Genomic DNA, 20,431 nt, shown 5'->3' with positions numbered 1-20,431 from the left:
TTTGTTGCATTAAACTGTTGCAACTGTTACCTGATACATTGCAGTTTTCTTTTGTTTTTGTTGTGATCCGGAGACTTGTTTATGTTGAAAACACATAATAATTCTTCTGCAATTATGTTTTGATTTTGATGTGATAATAATTTGAAAATGTTGTAAATATATGATGATTTCTCTTTTTCTGTGAATATATATGATGCTTTCTCTGATATGTTGCAGCACAAAAATAAAATGTTGCACATCTCGAAGAAGAATTGTTGCAACAGTCGACTCAGCACAAGACTAGAATGAATATTGGCGTGAATCAAGTCTCATCAACCCGTGCTCTTATATCATAAATAATGGAGGGGAAGCGTCCGATGAGCCAGAAGTAGCCGTCGGTGACCACCACCTTCTTGAAGTTCTTGTCCGCCATGAAGAAGTCGAGGCACCTCTTCTTCAGCTCCGGGCAGCTATGCATTTCAGCGTAACCCAAAGTAGTAGCGACCGTCTCCACCGACACGCTCTCCCACAACTTCTGGGCGCAGAGGAGCTTCAGTCTGCCCAGATCGTACCGGTCGGCCGCCGCAAGCACACGCTGGAACAGCTCGGTCGTCTCCGAAGAGCTTGGAAGCTCCTCGTCCGTCGGCAGCCGGTCCATGTACACGAACCGAAGCAGAAGTCGGAACGTCGACGGCTCGATGTCGTGCAGGGTGATGCATGGCATCGCGGCCTCCGCCATGGACCCGAAGAGCTCCGCCCTGAACACCGGCGAGCGGGCGGCGAGGACGGCCCGGTGCGCGCGGAACGTCTCGCCGGCGACCGAGAAGGAGACGTCCGAGCCGTCGGCGCGGTCGAGCAGGCGCCCGAGGTGGTCGCCCATGTCGGACGCCGGGACGGGGACGGGGTCGTCGCCGCGCACAAGCACGGCCCCGCACACCAGCGTGGCCGCGCCGTGCGCCGCGAAAAGCGAGTCTACGTCGCCCCGCATGAAATGGAACCAGCCATGGACGTCGACGCCGTCGTGGTCATCGGGGGTCTTCTCCTGCGTAAACGTGGACCGCTTTGCCTTGAGCGGTGGTGCGCCGTCGTCTCCGCCCGCCAGGAAGGCCTCGAATTCGGCCTTGACGCTCCTGGATTTGCTCTGCAGCCTCAGGGCGACGGAGAGGTCGCCGTCGTCTCTGTGCCCAGTCCCGCGCGGGTGGCATCCTATGCGCAGGACGTCCCCCCCTACGCCGAGGGTTTGGAAGAGATACAAGTCGCTTTTCGGGTCAAGCCTGAAGTCTGCGAAAATGGAGTCCACCACCATGGCGTGGGGTTCAAACTTTTGGCCTGCGACGCAGAAGGAAAGATCTTTATCACCAGGAGTACTGGATGGAGACGCTTGGAGACCCCAACCGCCGGCAGAGCACACGCCGCTCGCCGTTTCAGTTCAAGTGCCGCAGGCAGCACGCGCTCCGGCTGGGTTTACACACGACGTTTTCGCGGCACCTGCAACAGCCCACAGATTATTGCTCATACCCTTTATCTACGAGCCAAAAAAGACCATAAGAGAACATGTAATGTACTCCCTCCGTTCCTAAATATAAGTCTTTCTAGAGATTTTATTATGGACTACATACGAAACAAAATGAGCGAATCTACATTCTAAAATGTTTCTATTTACATCTGTATGTAGTTTGTAGTGGAATCTCTAAAAAGGCTTATATTTAGGAACAGAGAAATACTAGTGAGCATATAGTGTGAGCCAAAAGTGGAGTCAATTTTCAAATGAAATATCTAGAACAAACAATTTTCCTTTTTCTTTTTTGAATGGCCTGATTATATATTTTAGGCTAATTGCATAATACTAACATGGCGCGGTACCACATAGCCATTTAGGTGTGCAAAATAATCACAGAGAGTACCACTAAATTCATAGTCTGGGCTATCAGATGCAATTAATATCTTTTGTGAACTCAAGTGTTGGGAAATAAGCATAATTTTGTTGATTGTATGTGTGCAGTCTTTAACAATTATGTACAATCTAATGCTTTCCTAGGACATATGTACAATCTAATACTATGTCAATTGTATGATTGCCCTGCAATATATACTCCCTCCGTTCCCAAATATTTGTCTTTCTAGACATTTTAAATGGACTACAACATACGGATGTATGTAAATATATTTTAGAGTGTAGATTCGCTCATTTTGCTTCGTACATAGTGACTTGTTGAAATATCTATAAAAACAAATATTTGAGAACGGAGGGAGTATTATACAAAAGGATAGATTATCTGACAAAAAAGAATATAACTACATAATTGAACAAAAAAGTCAAGGAAAACTCCCCAACTCTGTTAAACAAGGGGGCCAGATGATCAGGAATGCGGCTACTATCCTGAGGTCGACATGAGTCCCAGCAAAGGCAGCTAAGAATTGATTTTATTACCAAGTGTATTGTTAGCTACTGCCAGACAAGTACTAGGTCGTAATAATTTCTTCATAAAAAAATACTGCACTGGCTAGTACTAGAGTACCTTGAAAACAAAGGGGGACTGGCGGGTGCCTAGCACGGCAGAAGCATCAGCTTCGACCTCGCCGCTTATGGTCTGGATGGAATCCTGGCGCCCGACGGGCGGCGCAGAGCGAGCGAGCAACGAGGCGGCGAGCGGCGACAAAGCAAGTCGGCAACGAGATTGGTCGATCTGATCTCGATTCTCGACGACTCAACGTGACAAATCTAGCAGACGAGAGCCCGACCTACACGGAAGATCAAACCTAGCCAGGACGGACTGTAAACTAAGATGGGCCTATTTTGTTTGCCAGTTCGCCTTTTCGATATGTATACGGAATCGTATTACGAGTTTGGGCTTCAACCGACCTTGGCTATCAAAAGCAGGTCAATCAAACGTAACTAGATTGCTCCGACGGTAGGCGATCAGCATGTTTAGCGTGCAATTAATCACATACCAAATATTAATATTATCGCATAATTAATACAAAAATAATGTCCTACCAAATATCTGTGTTCAATTTATAATATATGCCTAATATATAACCCACTTCTCTCGCCCGTGAATTATAGACCCAACAACACTCAAGCGCTGGCATGCAGGGAGGGGCAAACCCTATTTGGTGACAATGTTTTACGGAACCATGGTTTAGGCGAACCTATGCTTGACACCATTGATTTCTAGACACTATTCATGAGGATCCATACATGGTTAATTAAAAAATGCAGTTGGCATGCATGTCACAGATCCACATGTAGTAAGATGTTAAATCGTACGACATAGATCATAGGTTTGGCTGAACCATGGTCCTGAATCACGTCTCTCCCCTATTTGGCGTCTTTAGCGCCGGTTAAAGGCAATTTTGCCAACCGGCGCACACACCCCATCCGAGCTGGGCTGGCCCATTTAGCATTTCTTTTGCTATTTATAAAATTTTAAAAAATTGCGCTGGAACAACGGGTCGAACTCACAACCTCTAGTTCAAAGAGTAGAGCACAAACCATTGGAATAATAAATCACTTGTGTCATGATACTCTGTTTTCCTTTTTATCCTTTACCCAGTTCGCGGCAACCAACCCTTCTTTAACGGAACGGAACGGTTCCTTCGTGCCTTCTCTCCTCTCTCCAGAGAGAAAAGGGCAGCAACAGTTTCCCCCTCACTACGCCGGCGAGGCCGAGGGTTCTCTTCCACTCCGTTCGCAGCTACAGCTATGGCTGGGGGAGGGAACCCTGGTTTTTCTATCCTGGTTTGTAGTTAGGGATAGGATTGTAGATTTCTTCGTCAATGTTTTGGATGGCGATGGTGTTGACGTTGGGAATAATTGCTCCCCGATCCCAGCCACATCTCGACGACATCTTGTTTGACGATATCAATTGATCGAAGGGATTTGTATTTTGCCATTACTGGTATGTGAAGGATCTGGTGTTCAGAGGTGTTGCCGGCGAGGCGGCGACTGCCGCTTCGGATGGCGATGAGCAGAAGGTGACGACCTCTCCGGTACAGGGTTTGTGTGTGATGGTTGGCGAATATGCCGGTCTTCTTCGAGAGCGTCGCCTGAAGATGGTGGTTTCGAGACTTGAAGCGCTCGTGGTTGTTTCCCAGCCGACATGCCACAACGATAAGTGCTCTGCTATTCATGGTGGTCCTTTATTCGGTTCAGAAAGTTTCGATGCGATGTGGCGCCAACGGTCATTTGGTTTGTGGCTGCTATCTTGTCTACCTCTCGCGGAGACATCAAAGAAAGACAGAGCGGGCTGGATTTAGTTCAACAATCTCTCCCTTAAGGACTTTGTTGTAATTTTTATTTTATTGGGGGTGGAGATGCTGTTATTCTGGGACAGTTGTCCACTCTGTTTCAGTGCGTGTGCCACAGGCAATGTGTCGTGGAATTGTCACGGCAGATGTCCTCAAGCTAGGACTTAGTCGTGGAGCCATCGCCGCTAGGAAGCTTGAAGGGGTTAAACGGGACAAGGAACACGAGGGTTTATACTGGTTCGGCCCCTTACGGTGAAGGTAAAAGCCTACGTCCAGTTGAGGTGGTATTGATTAGGGTTTCGATGACCAAGGAGCTAAACCGCTATGCCTGGCTCTCGATGAGATCTTTCTTGTCCTTAAACCGCTGCCGGGTCGTCCCTTTATATAGGGAGGCTGACGCCCAGCAGCTCTCAGAGTCCCGGCCGGCTCATAAGAGTGTCCGGCTCGGACTCTCAACTATTCTTGCCTTATACTACAAGTTCTACCATAATGATGATTGTAACTACGGGCCTTAAGCCATACCCGTGTCTTAAGCCCATCTTTCGCCCACCGTCTTCAAGCTTGGTGCCGGGCTTCTGGCGATGACCATTATGAGTAACCCGGCCCCTCCTGGCGGGTGACTCTAAGGTCTATATCCTCAACATTAGGCCCCAGATTGATTTGAGCCGGCTCATGTCAATCTTCAATTCTTTCGACAGAAATTCTCCGGCTTACACTTGTGTGAAGGCCATAACCCGGCGTGACGTCATCCTCTGGACTTCGGGTAATCCGCCGTGACGTCATCTTCCATTAAGTCCATTTTTTACTCCACTATATCCGCAACGGATCTTATCTTTACTGCCATCCCGAAAATCGAGGCGTTTCATGGGGAGATAACCACGCCGTGGTCTCCTCGTTTCTCGCGCCCACTTATGAGCTCACCCTTATAAGTAGTCCGACCCTCGGGTCTTTCCATTCTCCCCTTCTGTCGTCTCCTTCCTCTCGGTGCTCCCGTGCTGCCCGAGCTCCGCCGCCGCCGCCGCCGCAACAGAGCTCTGCATCCTCGTCGTCCTTGGCCGCTGCATCACCCTGAACCGTCCAGAGAACCGCGGCGAACCCCTGCATCCGTAAGTTCCTTCCTCCTCGTAGGATAGATCTACGTTAAGCTCCTGCTGTTCTTCCGTGTTCTTCGCCGTCGCCCACGAGTTCTTGGTAGTTTTCGTTTTTACTGCCTCTTCTTGATCTTAACATAGCATAGAACCAACGCGGCGACTGTTTGGCACTCATTTCAAATGCAAGTAGACCTCTTTTGACTGCCTAAAGGCCCCGTTCGAGCCCAAGAACTTCCCTCGCGTCTGTTTTTAGGTCTAGAAACTTTCCTTTTAGCCGACCGTTTTGATCCAAATTATTTACTGCAATGTGTGAAAACTGTTTTCACCACACTTAGTAAAAACCTGCACCCGTTGAGTCATGGCGGTTTACATTTCCGGTTTAAAGAAACCACGCGCCGTAGGACCTTCCGGCTCAAAGGAGGCCATGCGCCATAAAATTTTCCGGCTTATCTGTGACAAGGTCGTAGACAATCGAATTACTTCTTAATACCCCCAGCGGCTTAGATAACCCAATGCAATTAGATATATATCATTAGGCCCCTCCATAAGCCGCCACTTTAACACTGAACTGTAAATTTCCTCCGGCTTATAATTAAACCGGGCATGTTTCCTTTTATCATAGGCTTCCGACTTTCACCATGCCTCCCAAAGCTCCTAAAGCACCCATCACTTGCAATTGGATGAGGTCCAACGTCACCGACGAGACCTTAACGGATTTCATGAAGTCAGGTTACCTGCCCAAAAAGGACATCATGTCCTACCGTGCCCCCGACCCATCAGAGGAGAGACCACAACCGAGGGACGGGGAAGTGGTAGTTTTTGCGGACCATATGAGCCGGGGCTTCGCACCGCCCGGCTCAAAGTTCTTCAGAGATGTGCTGAATTTCTTCGACCTGCGGCCTCAAGACATAGGACCCAACTCGGTGTCAAATATATGCAATTTCCAAGTGTTCTGTGAGGTCTACCTTGGAGAAGAACCCAGTCTGCCGCTCTTCAAAGAGCTCTTCTACCTGAACCGTCAGAACGAGTGCGCCAACGGGCCAAGCTTGGAACTTGGTGGCATCTCCATTCAGCGGCGGAGAGACTGCCTTTTCCCTTACGCCGAGCCGCCAAGTCACCCAAAGGACTGGAACCAGACGTGGTTCTATTGCCAAGACACGTCGCCGGCTGATGAGAGCCCGCTGCCCGGCTTTCGCCCTTCACGTCTGGAACCAACTCACCCTCTGTCTGACAAGTTAACTCAAGCGGAGCGCCAACCTCTGCTCCCCACCATCAACAAGATCAAGGCTCTTCTAGGCAATGGTCTCAACGGAATTGATCTGGTCCGGGTCTGGATCTCGTGGCGGGTGATCCCCTTGAGCCGCCGCACCGGCTTAATGTGTGAATACACAGGCCGAAAAGATGACCCCCTGCGACACAACCGCAACGATCTTCCTGAAGACGTGACTGAAGACATAACCAAGGCCCTTTTAAATGAGAGCTTGGCAGACTGTGGGAGGACCGGGTTAGCCCCCTTCTGCAAGACCAACCCAGCCCCAGCCGTAAGCCGCTGAACTGAACATCTTATCTTCTTCTGTAGATAACCTTCATCTGAATCTTTAAGAAATCATCATTGTATTTTTCAGGATGATGACAAATTTTGGAAGGTCAAATATGACCATGAGGCGGCCAAGAAGGCCAGGAAGGCTAAGAAAGCCGCCAAGAGAGCCGCTCTCTGCAAGAAGGGAAGTAGGCCTACTGCTTCAGAGCTGCTGCAACTAAGCGACAGCTCCGAGTCAGAGGTAACCCCTGAACCTGTAATCTCTTGTTGTATTTATTTTGTATTTCTGTCCGCCTTATCAATACTATTCATCAACAGGATGACACCGGAGCAAGTAACCCGGTGGTTGAAGAGGTAATGATACTTTCCTCCGACTCGGAGCCCTTGCCAAGGCTGAAAGTCCGAAGGGTAACCCGGAAAGTAAGATTTTCACATCCTTTAGCTTATCAAGATCCTCAATTTCTTTTGAAGCAACAGATTCATGAGAGCCGGCGGCACACCCGGACCAACAAGGACGCCGACCTCTCTTCCGGTTTACCTGACGCGTCGAGGAAACGCCGGACCGAGGTGATATCAAACTTGTACCCTTTTCATCCTTTGGCGGGTGTTATACGTCAACCGCTCAACTCTTCTGACTCAAATTATCAGGAAACTTCCCCCTCTTCTGGCGACTCTATGCAGTCAAACCTGCCGGCTTTCAAGACCGTGCCCGGGTAATGATGATCATCTCATGTTGTACTTGTCTTACTTACACTTTTGTGCTTAACCTTTTTGTCTTTTCAGTGCCCAGGCAAAACTCACCAAGAAGGCGAAGAAGAACAAGCCGGTCGAAGAGCCGGACTTGCCTGAATCGGAGGTAGCAGCTCAAGAACCGCCAGCTGCCTCCGCTCCCGAAGCCACCGCTCCAACCGACAAGGCAACTGCAGAAGCTTCTGCTAACCCGGAGACCTCCAGTTCGGCTCAGCCGGCCAATGACCCGGACGTGGTAATCACCCGGACGGAGTTTGTTGAGCCGGGGAGACCTACTGCACTGGTCAAGTGCTCCGCCAAGGAGGAGTTGCTACAGCACCGCCGGGTTAATCTGGACCTCACCGACTACGCCAACCTGAACATCGGAGAGATCGTCTCTGGCTATGCCAGCCAAGTGCACAAGAGCCGGGATGTAGAGATCAGCATGGTGAACCAGATTCAGCAGAAGTCTGAGGTACTACTCTTCTTTCTCCTTGCTTACTGCATAGTTATCTTGTTATTCTTACCATACTCTAGCCCCCAAGTCTACGACTTATGATAAAATATGTTGTAGACTTAAGTTCCGGCTTACTCGCTTGAACTGGCAATTTGTAAATAGAAACGTTCGATATGCATTAGCCCCCAAGTGCCAAGTGTCTTTGCTTGGAAAGTGCTTGGGACTTTAAAATTGCGTAATAACTGTTCATCCTATAACCCGGAATTTATGCAGGCTGCTTGCAAGAAGTTTGAAGCTGACATCTCCGATCTGAAGACCCGCCTGAGGACGCAAGAAACTGAGACCCGGAAGGCCAATGCCAAATTTGTGTCCAGTATTGCTGCGCAAGAAAAGCTGAAGACGGACTTTGATGCTGAACGGAAAGCTTGGGCCGAAGAGAAGGTTACTCTGGTGAACCGGGCCGAACAGGCGGAGAGGGCTCTGACAGAGAAGACCCCCGAACTCTCCGGCTTAAAGCGCCAAGTGTCCTAGATGGTTGCCGCAATCTTCGGTAAGTCATTCCACCGGCTTTCATCCAGTTCATAATTTTTATGTCTCATAACCCATCATTGCCGGCGGCTTATCTTACTCTGTTACACAGGTCCCAGAAGCGCCAACCTCAACCAAAGTGTGGTAACCAAGTTGAAGGCCGTGTACACCCTGGTGGAGCAACTCTACACCGGGTCACAGCGTGCCTTGGCTGTGGTGGCCCTATCCAATGAGGTGCCGACTCACCTGGCAGAAGTTCTTCGCCGGCTTGCCGTTCTTCCCCAATGTGTCCAAGAGCTGCGACGGGCCTCTGCAAGAGCCGGAGCCATAGCTGCTCTGAGCCGGGCCAAGGCGTTCCTCCCAGAACTAGACCCGGCGGACATTGCTCTGGGCTACCCCAGTTTGAAGGAAGACGGCACCCCCTTCGACCAAAGGGACTTTGTAGCCTGCGTGAAGATCGTACGCCCGGTGGCCACTCTGATTGGCAATGACACGGATCTGACTAAGTACCAGCCGGGTTATGATGCAGAGAATGAGAGGATCCCCACTCCGCGCTATGAAGCCATCAGCGAATTCCCGCCGGCTCGTAAGCACACCTTTGACCCGGATATTGACCCGGCCGGGTTAATTGACGAGGAAGCCCAATTTGAAGCTCTGAGCGGCATTGACTGGAAGTCGTCAACTTTCCAGGTCTTGGGAACAGCCGGAGGAGCGGAGAGGGATGAGCCGGAAACTTCAACTCAGCAAGCATCGTAACTCTGCAGGCGGCTTATTAAACAATGCTTCACCCTTTTGGACTCGACGAGTCTTGTAATAGAGTAGGATCAACACTGTAACTTTGCCGTGCCATCGTGCACGCGTTGAATGCTGAATTCCATTTAAGTTGTCTCCTTTATACCTCTCCGGGTCATAATTGATCATTCATTTTCCTTAATCTCAAATAGTTGCCTTTAACTATCCTCCATAGAAAGACAAATCACAAGTCTCTAGGCGGCTTACCGCACTGAGAATTGTAGTTTCAGATATATAACCCGGAAGATGAATCAAAAAAGACTGGTCCTCAATTATGTCTTTGATATACCCGTAATAACACACTTACCGGCCTGCAAGCACACTGCCGGCTTATATAACCCGGGTAATAAGGTTGGTACCTCAATTCCGGTTTACCAGTATTAAGAACGCCGATTGTATTCGACGAGTACTGTAAATCAAAGTTTAAGCCGGCAAAGTGAGACCCGTCGTGTATACTTGAAATAATCAGAAGAACTTGCTATAAATCAGAAAAACTTAGAGGCTTCCGGTTCGAATACGACCAGAGACCCGTCCCAAAGGGGTTATGCTAAGATTCGAATGCGATCATATAGCCCCTAGTGGGTGTGGCGATGCCAATCAAGAGGGTACCGACAGCTATGTTCTCTTTGGTTCGAATACGACCCATGCTTGAACAGGAAGCCCCCAAATGATCTTAAGAATTGTTTAACGACGCTGATTTGAATACGATCCACGTCGGTTCCCAAAGGGGTTAAACTATGATTCAAATATGATCAAAGAAAACTCCCCAATGAGCTCGGCACTTTGCCAATCAAATGGGTATCGACAGCTATGTTCTCTTTGGTTCGAATACGACCTATGTTTGAACAGGAAGCCCCCAAGTGACTATATTGTGTATGGCTAGATTCAAATACGATCATAAGCCGAACCCTCCTTCAAATTATCATATGATCTTGTAATGAAAATAACACGTTTATCTTTGGAGGAGAAAAAAGGACAGAGGTCCTGCTTTATTGCTTATCATAATATATACATGGCTTAGGGAAATATGTACATTATGAGAGCCAGTGGCTCAAGTGTAATAAGGCCGAAGCTGAGCTATGTTCCACGGCCGACGGGTCTCTTCCTCCGACTTACGTGAATCTTTGTGCTCCCGAATGTCAATGAGGTAATATGACCTGTTGTGCAAATTCTTGCTGACCACAAAGGGCCCTTCCCAAGGCGGGGATAGCTTGTGCGCATCTGTTTGATCTTGGATGAGCCGGAGCACCAGATCGCCTTCCTGGAAGACCCGAGATTTAACCCGGCGACTATGATAACGGCGCAGGTCCTGTTGGTAAATCGCTGAGTGAGCTGCTGCCACATCACGCTGTTCGTCCAACAAGTCAAGAGCATCTTGGCGCGCCTGTTCATTATCCACCTCAACATAAGCCGCCACTCGAGGCGAGTCATGACGGATGTCACTGGGGAGGACTGCTTCCGCTCCATAAACCATGAAGAAAGGCGTGAAACCTGTAGACCTGTTAGGAGTAGTGTTGATGCTCCATAACACGGAGGGTAACTCCTCCACCCAACAACCCGGCGTCCGTTGTAAAGGGACCAAAAGCCGGGGTTTGATGCCCTTCAGAATCTCCTGATAGCCCTCTCAGCTTGACCATTGGATTGAGGATGAGCCACTGATGAAACATCAAGTCGGATATGCTCTCGTTAACAAAACTCCTCCATGGCGCCTTTGGATAGATTGGTACCATTGTCAGTTATAATGCTGTGCGGAAAGCCAAAGCGAAAAATCACCTTTTTCATAAATTGAACCGCCGTGGCTACATCACACTTGCTAACTGGCTCCGCTTCAACCCACTTGGTAAATTTGTCAACTGCCACCAAGAGGTGGGTCTTCTTATCCTTGGACCTTTTAAAAGGCCCAACCATATCAAGCCCCCAGACCGCAAAGGGCCAAGTAATTGGGATCATCCTCAGCTCCTGAGCCGGCACATGAGCCCGTCGCGAGAACCTCTGGCAACCATCACATTTACTGACCAAGTCCTCCGCATCAGCATGAGCCGTCAGCCAATAAAAACCATGACGAAAAGCCTTGGCCACAAGAGACTTTGAGCCGGCGTGATGGCCACAATCCCCTTCATGAATCTCTCGCAAGATCTCTTGACCTTCCGCAGGGGAGACACAACGCTGGAACGCTCCCGTAACACTGCGGCGATGCAACTCACCATTGATGACAACCATTGACTTAGACCGCCGAGTTATTTGTCTGGCCAAAGTTTCGTCCTCAGGCAAATCTCCCCAGGTCATGTAAGCCAAATAGGGCACTGTCCAGTCCGGTATGATGTGGAGAGCTGCCACCAGTCGTGCCTCCGGGTCAGGGACAGCCAAGTCTTCCTCTGTAGGCAACTTAACAGAAGGGTTATACATGACGTCTAGGAAAGTATTAGGCGGCACCGGTTTTCGCTGAGAGCCCAGCCGGCTTAAAGCATCAGCCGCCTCGTTCTTCCTGCGATCGATGTGCTCTACTTGATAACCCTGAAAGTGCCCAGCAATGGCATCAACTTCGCGGCGATAAGCCGCCATGAGAGGGTCCTTAGAGTCCCACTTTCCTGATACCTGTTGAGCCACCAAGTCTGAGTCGCCGAAGCACCTTACCCGGCTCAAGCTCATCTCCTTAGCCATCCGAAGACCGTGGAGCAAGGCCTCGTATTCAGCTGCATTGTTGGTGCAAGGAAACATCAATCGTAGCACATAGTGAAACTTGTCACCTTTAGGCAAAGCCAATACGACTCCAGCCCCCGAGCCCTCCAATTGCCTGGACCCATCGAAGTGAATAGTCTAGTATGTGTTGTCCGGCTTTTGTTCGGGCACTTGTAACTCTGTCCAATCATTGATGAAATCCACCAAGGCCCGAGACTTAACAGCAGTGCGAGGCACGTATTTCAGACCATGAGGTCCGAGCTCTATAGCCCACTTAGCCACTCTCCCTGTGGCCTCTCTGTTTTGAATGATATCCCCAAGGGGGGCAGAACTGACCACAGTGATGGGGTGACCCTGAAAATAATGCTTAAGCTTCCGGCTTGCCATGAACACACCATAAACAAGCTTCTGCCAATGCGGATACCGCTGCTTGGATTCAATGAGTACTTCGCTGACATAATAAACCGGCCGCTGAACCGGATGCTCCTTACCCTCTTCCTTGCGCTCCACCACCACGGCCACACTGACGGCTCGTGTATTAGCAGCCACATATAGTAATAAAGGCTCCTTGTCAACCGGAGTAGCAAGGACTGGGGGCTCGGCAGCCTGCCTCTTCAAATCCTCAAAAGCAGTATTAGCTGCATCATTCCAGACAAAGCCGTCAGTTTTCTTCATCAATTGATATAATGGCATGGCCTTCTCCCCCAAACGGCTTATAAAACGGCTTAAAGCAGCAATACGACCCGCCAAGCGCTGGACGTCGTTTATGCACGCCGGCTTAGCCAGAGAGGTGATTGCCTTGATCTTCTCCGGGTTAGCTTCAATACCTCTGTTAGAAACCAAGAAACCCAAGAGCTTGCCTGCAGGAACACCAAAAACACATTTGGCCGGGTTAAGCATCATCTTGTAGACCCGTAGGTTATCAAAGGTTTCCCTTAGATCATCTATCAAGGTTTCCTCCTTCCTGGATTTAACCATAATATCATCCACATAAGCATGAACATTGCGCCCAATCTGGTTATGAAGACAGTTCTGCACGCAACGCTGGTAAGTCGCCTGTGCACTCTTGAGTCCAAAGGGCATAGACACATAGCAGAAGGCTCCAAAGGGAGTGATGAACGCCGTCTTCTCCTGGTCCTTAACTGCCATCTTAATCTGATGATATCCAGAATAAGCATCCAAGAAACTTAAACGCTCACAACCCGCCGTAGCATCAATGATTTGATCAATACGGGGAAGGGCAAAAGGATCAGCCGGACACGCTTTGTTCAAGTCCGTGTAGTCCACACACATCCGCCAGGTGCCGTTCTTCTTGAGCACGAGCACCGGGTTAGCTAACCACTCTGGGTGAAAGACTTCAACGATAAACCCGCCGCCAAGAGCCGGGCCACCTCTTCACCAATAGCTTTCCGCCTCTCTTCATTAAACCGCCGAAGGAATTGCCTGACCGGCTTAAATTTCGGATCAACATTGAGTGTGCTTAGCGAGTTCTCTAGGTACACCTGGCATGTCAGACGGCTTCCATGCAAAAATGTCCCTATTCTCACGGATGAACTCGATGAGCGCGCTTTCCTATTTTGGATCCAGATTGGCGCTAATGCTAAACTGCTGAGATGAATCTCCTGGAACGAAATCAACAAGTTTAGTCTCATCAGCCGACTTAAATTTCATTGCCGGCTCCTGCTCCGTAGTTGGCTTTTTCAGGGAGGTCATATCCGTTGGGTCAACGTTGTCTTTGTAAAACTTCAACTCCTCTGTTGCGCAAACAGATTCTGCATAAGCTGCATCGCCTTCCTCACACTCCAGGGCCACCTTCCGGCTGCCGTGAACCGTAATGGTCCCATTATGACCCAGCATCTTGAGCTGTAAATACACGTAACACGGCCGTGCCATGAACTTGGCGTAAGCCGGCCGCCCAAATATGGCATGGTACGGACTTCTTATCTTGACCACCTCAAAGGTCAATTTTTCCACCCTGTAGTTGTGCTCATCTCCAAAGGCCACTTCCAACTCGATCTTGCCGACTGGATAAGCCGACTTACCAGGTACCACACCATGGAAAATAGTGTTTGACTGGCTGAGGTTCTTATCAATCAAACCCATACGACGGAAAGTCTCATAATAGAGGATGTTGATACTGCTGCCTCCATCCATGAGTACCTTAGTGAACTTATATCCTCCCACCTGAGGAGCCACAACCAAGGCCAAGTGACCCGGATTATCCACCCGGGGAGGGTGATCCTCCCTACTCCATACTATAGGCTGCTCAGACCATCGTAAATAGCGTGGAACCGCCGGCTCAACGGCATTCACAACCCTCTTATGAAGCTTCTGATCTCGCTTACATAGACTGGTGGTGAATACATGATACTGTCCACCGCTGAGCTGCTTTGGATTGGTCTGATAACCCCCCTGCTGCTGTTGATGACCCTGGACAGTCTGCTGATTAAAGCCCCTTTGACCGTTCTGAGGATTAGCATTTGAACCGCCGCCCGGGCCATGAAAGCCGCCGGCGCCTGAGCCACTGCCCGGGCCATTGTTGCCGTCAAAGGCGTTGGAATTCTTAAAGGCCTTCATGATTGCACAATCCTTCCATAGATGAGTAGCCGGCTTCTCTCTAGAGCCATGCCTTGGACAAGGCTCATTCAATAGTTACTCCAGCGTCGGGCCTGACCCGCCGGCCCGGGGAGGGGGCCTCCCCTTGCGTCGCTGGTTATTGCCTTGTGAGTTGGCATTGGCTACAAACTCTAGGCTTCCATCGTCCTTGCGCTTGCCACCTCCTTGGTTCCCCGGGTTATGCTGAGGACCCTTGCCATTGCCGTTCTTCTTTCCCTTCCCTGTCCTTTCATCATCTGAAGCGGGGTCCTTGGTACTATCAGAATCGGCGTACTTGACGAGAGCCGCCATCAGTGTACCCATATCACTGCAGTCGCGCTTAAGCCGCCCGAGTTTCATCTTCAGGGGCACGAAACGACAATTCTGTTCTAACATTAAGACTGCAGAGCCGGCATCCATCTTATCAGATGAATGTATTATCTCCTTAACCCGGCGAACCCAATGTGTCGTAGACTCACCCTCCTGCTGCTTACAGTTAGTCAAATCCACAATTGACATAGACTGCCTACAGGTATCCTTGAAATTTTGGATGAACCGGGCTTTCAGCTCAGCCCAAGACCCGATGGAATTTGGTGGTAGCCCCTTCAACCAAGTGCGGGCAGTCCCATCTAACATCATGGTGAAGTACTTGGCCATTGCTGCTTCACTGACTTCGAGTAGTTCCATGGCCATCTCGTAACTCTCGATCCAGGCTGCGGGTTGTAAGTCAGCTGTGTAATTGGGCACCTTCCTAGGGCCTTTGAAGTCCTTGGGTAGACGCTCATTGCGGAGAGCCGGCACCAAGCAAGGGACACCTCCAGTCCTGGTAGGGATACCCACATCGACGGAAGCCGTCGGATAAGCCGGGGGAGTCTGGTAAGCCATCAACTGAGGCACCTGCTCCGCCTCTTGCCGTGCTCTGTCTTGGTCTGCTGCGTGAAAGGCTCCGTTATAAGCCAGGCCATGGCCAGGGGGCGGGTCATGGCGTCGGACATTACTTGAGCCGGTCGCTGAGACCATGTGTCTGCTATAACTCGGGCTCCGGCCTAGACAAGGGGTTGAGTGGATCCTGTCCCGGCTGTAAGAGTATGCCTCTTGCTGCGCCAGTGCTGTCTGAAGGAGTTCCCTGACCCGGCGGGTTTCAATAGCCGTCGGAGAGTCGCCGTCAATTGGGAGGGCTGCCAGCCGCGCTGCTGCGGCGACCATGTTCTCCAGCGGGTTAGCATAATGACCCGGTGGTATTGGCACATATTGAGGCGGGGCAGGGTTCACCCGGGGAGGCCCCATCACTTGTGGCTGAACAGGGGGCCCAGACCCGGTCACTATGATCCCTGGCGGGTTACTAGACCCTGCACCTGGCGTGTTGAAGAGGTTTCGTGGATCGTAAACCGGAGGGAGTCGAGATTGGGCCTTTTGGTGCCTCCTTCTCATGACCTCATTGGACGCGTTCTGATCCATCGTGAGCCGGAAGGACTGTGCCTGAATCAACTGAGTTTGGGCGTCGAGGGCCGCCCTCTCTGCAGCCATCCTGATCCCTTCCGCTGCCAGATCCTCTTTGGCTTTCACTAGATCTAACTTTAACTGCGTCACCTCCGCGTCATGCTGAGCTTGATCCGCCGGGTCAACCGCGGCGGTCAACAGGGCCGTCATCTTGTCCGTGAGATCCATCAGCACCTGAGCCGGCGAAGGCACCGGGCTTCCTGCCCCAGCAGCAGGGTTCTGAACAGGCTGCACCGGCCATGAAAATTCCGACCCGGCTCGGCGGCTCAAACGGGTCCGGAATACTGTCACCATCGGAACAACCCATGAGCCTACCATCTTGAAGTTGATACAACGAGTTTGATTCATCTGTGGACGACTCGCCGTCAGAGCCGGCGGCCATCTCATCACCAGATCCAGATCTGTCAGAGTGCCATCCATGGACACATCCCACAAAAGCATGCCTCAAGGCAGGCAGGGCCCGGGCGGGTCGTGCACGCTGAGCCATCTCGATGAGATCGGCGCAGAGATCTGGCTCAGGGCCCGGCTCCCCAATCTTGCCAATGAAAACATGAATTCCGCCGAAGGGGACCCGGTACCCGTACTCAATTGAGCCGGCGTCGGGGCCCCAGTTTGCATCGTCGATGTAGAGCTTGCTGCGACGACTCTTGGTCATTCAGCCCACAGCGTATCCCTTGAGCCCTTCGAAGCTACCCTTCAAGAACTCAAATCCACCATGCGCTGGCCCCACGGTGGGCGCCAACTGTCGTGGAATTGTCACGGCAGATGTCCTCAAGCTAGGACTTAGTCCTGGAGCCGTCGCCGCTAGGAAGCTTGAAGGGGTTAAACGGGACAAGGAACACGAGGGTTTATACTGGTTCGGCCCCTTACGGTGAAGGTAAAAGCCTACGTCCAGTTGAGGTGGTATTGATTAGGGTTTCGATGACCAAGGAGCTAAACCGCTATGCCTGGCTCTCGATGAGATCTTTCTTGTCCTTAAACCGCTGCCGGGTCGTCCCTTTATATAGGGAGGCTGACGCCCAGCAGCTCTCAGAGTCCCGGCCAGCTCATAAGAGTGTCCGGCTCGGACTCTCAACTATTCTTGCCTTATACTACAAGTTCTACCATAATGATGATTGTAACTACGGGCCTTAAGCCATACTCGGGTCTTAAGCCCATCTTTGGCCCACCGTCTTCAAGCTTGGCGCCGGGCTTCTGGCGATGACCATTATGAGTAACCTGGCCCCTCCTGGCGGGTGACTCTAAGGTCTATATCCTCAACATTGTGTAAGTGCATCTAGTGCCACCCCTTGTTGGTTTTGAAGTATTGACGACAAACGTGGGTGAGGGACTAATGTGTATGTGAGACTTGCAGGATAACATAGAAGTCCCTCATTGATTCAGTTAACCTACCACAGATGACCCCTCAAAATGTATGAAGACATTGAAGACAATGGTGGTTCATGAAGACTTTCACGTTGAAGATAATGACGTGTGAAGACATTCACATGAAGACTATGAAGTGCGAAGATATAGTTTCTTTCGTAGTTTCATTTTCTTCTTTCTTGAGTCATAGGAATCACCATACTGTTAAGTGGGGTCCAAGTGAACAAAGTGAGAAAACTGATGTGATGCTCAACCCAACTCCTATGTCTTTGAGTGAAGACAATGAGAGTAAATATTATCCTGAGTTGGATGAGTCAGCTTTGCTTGTAGCCCAAGCCAAGCTGCCGCGTGTGTTTGAAATCCGACTGTTGGACACGTGTCGGTTCCTTAGTGACCCGGGGTCCTTTCGGACATATCATGTCGGTTTGCCTCCTGGCTATAAATAGCCCACCCCTCCACCATAAATTGGTGGCTGCTTAGAGTTAGTGCACGACTTTTGTCGTTTGAGAGCAACCCACCTCCGAAGCCTTTGAGAGATTATCCTTGCGAGGACAAGGCCCGAAACACCCAGAGCCAAAGAGTGTTAGGCATCACTGAAGACTTTCTGTCCGCGTGACCTGAAGACTTATTACACTTGAGGACTGTGCATCCTCCAGCCAGTTAGGCGTCAAGTTATCAGGATCCAAGAGTCATTGTGGATCGCCAGTGAACGGAGTCTGTGAAGATTTGGAAGTCTACCTTGAAGACTTACCTGAGTGATTGGGCGAGCACTAAGTATCCTTAGCTCAAGGGGAATAAGGTGAAGGCGCGGTCTTCTGAGTTTAATCTCAGCCTCCCTAACCAGACATACAGTTGTCACAGCAACTAGAACTGGCCTACCAAATCCTTGTCTTCATCAAGCTACTGGTTATATCACCTTCCTTTACTTGCTGTTTAGCTTCGTGAAGTCATTGCTTAGTTGACCTGTTTGGCTTCACTATGTGAAGACAATTTCTCTGATTGCATAATTGGCTTCATACTGTCTTCCTATTCCGATCTGCTCTACCTAGCTGCTATTTGTCTTTGTGCTTTCATTGTATTGCTTACTTGACTATGGCCTGTCTAGAGTAGCTTATCTTCCACTGCATATCATATAGTTTCAATTTGGTTGTCTGTCTTCGAAGACATTGAGTCTTTGGAGACTTCCATAAAAATCTCCTATTCACCCCCCTCTAGTCGATAACTAGCACTTTCAATTGGCATTAGAGCAAGGTGCTCCCTTGTTCTGCGTGATTTGGTTTAACCACCTAGATTTTTAGATATGTGGACTGCAGGGATAATCAAGGTCTCTGCTGCGTGCCCCATCTTCGGTGGCACTGATTACCCCTACTAGAAGAACAAGATGCGCATGCATCTTGAAGCCATTGACATCAACCTCTGGTATGTCGTCAGGACTGGTGTTCCCAAAGTCGGTGAAGGTGTCACCGCTGCTGATGTCAAGAGATTCGCACAACTGGACTCAACCACCAAGAACATCATCTGTGGTCATCTGACCAAAGGGCAGAATGGCCGTGTGAGTGCTTTGGAAACTGCAAAGCTAGTCTGGGACTACCTGTCCAAGGTCAACGAAGGCGTCTCAACACAAAGAGACTCAAGGATTGATGTGCTACGCAATCTCTTCAACCGCTTCAAGAGGAATGACAATGAGAATGTTCAACTCACATTCGATCGCCTCACTGATATTACAAATGAGCTTCACGCACTTGGCGCCACTGAAATCACCAAGCATGAAATAGTGAAGAAGCTATTGAGATCACTTGACAGCTCATTTGAGACCTTGGCCCTAATGATTCAAGAATGCCCCGACTTCAAAGATCTAGATCCGTCTGACATTCTAGAGAGGCTCAACACACATGAGTTCCATCTATCTGAGAAGAGAGATATCTATGGCCCCAATTATGGCCGATCCCGTGCTTTGAAGGAAAAAGCTGTTTCCTCATCTGAAGAAGAATTTGACTGCAGTTCGGATGATCCTGAAGACATTGGCAAGGAGCTAGCAATGCTCGTGAGAAAGTTCCAAAAGTTCTCCAAGAAGAATCGCTTTGGAAAGTCTTCAAGATCCAACTCCAAGAATGATGAGGCTTCTACTCATGATCACAAGATGAGAAGATTGATATGTCTCCAACGTATCTATAATTTATGAAGTATTCATGCTATTATTTTATCATTCTTGGATGTTTTACAATCATTTTATAGCAACTTTATATCATGTTTTGGGACTAACCTATTGACCCGGTGCCCAGTGCCAGTTGCTGTTTTTGCTTGTTTTTTACATCGCAGGAAATCAATATCAAATGGAGTCCAAACACCGCGAAACTTGCTGGAGATTTTTTATGGACCAGAGCACCAAAGTTGGGCCAGAGCAGCACCTGGGGGGTGCCGAGAGGGGGGCACAACCCACCAGGGCACGCCTGGGGGCCCAGGCGCGCCCAGGTGGGTTGTGCCCACCTCGGTGGCCTCCCACACCCCCTCTTTACCCTATAAATTAAAAAAGATTCCAAAACCCTTCGGGGTCAACCTACATCAGAAGTTCCGCCGCCGCAAGGCTCTGTAGCCACCGAAAACCAATCTAGACCCATTCCGGCACCCTGCCGGAGGGGGGAATCATCTCCGGTGGCCATCTTCATCATCCCGGCGGTCACCACGATGAGGAGGGAGTAGTCCACCCTCGGGGCTGAGGGTTTGTACCAGTAGCTATGTGTATAATCTCTCTCTCTCTCTCTCCCGTGATCTATATCATGGGCTTTGTTAATATAGATGGATCATATGATGTTTCTCCCCTCTATACTCATGTTGTGATGAATTGAATCTTTACCCTTTGAAGTTTTTTCTTGTCGGATTGAATATTCAGATATGAGAACACATGATGTATGTTATGGCACTCAA

General features: G+C 49.8%; 1 protein-coding gene across 1 annotated transcript; it reads right to left on the bottom strand.

Moving 5' to 3' along the window:
- On the bottom strand, positions 1-1,455 carry LOC109755001 (BTB/POZ and MATH domain-containing protein 1-like). The gene has a single exon (XM_020313886.4). It carries the CDS (start codon positions 1,283-1,285, stop codon positions 302-304), a length of 984 nt encoding a protein of 327 aa, XP_020169475.1. The 5' UTR covers positions 1,286-1,455; the 3' UTR covers positions 1-301.
- Positions 1,456-20,431: the final 18,976 nt, after the last annotated feature.

The sequence above is a fragment of the Aegilops tauschii genome, chromosome 7 (assembly GCF_002575655.3).
Source record: "Aegilops tauschii subsp. strangulata cultivar AL8/78 chromosome 7, Aet v6.0, whole genome shotgun sequence".
Lineage (NCBI taxonomy): Eukaryota > Viridiplantae > Streptophyta > Magnoliopsida > Poales > Poaceae > Aegilops > Aegilops tauschii.
Note: the sequence above shows the minus strand (reverse complement) of the source record. Positions and strands in the feature narration are given on the sequence as shown.

Coding starts and splice junctions, on each gene's coding strand:
- LOC109755001 (XM_020313886.4), bottom strand. CDS start 1,285: ATGGTGGTGGACTCCATTTTCGCAGACTTCAGGCTTGACCCGAAAAGC.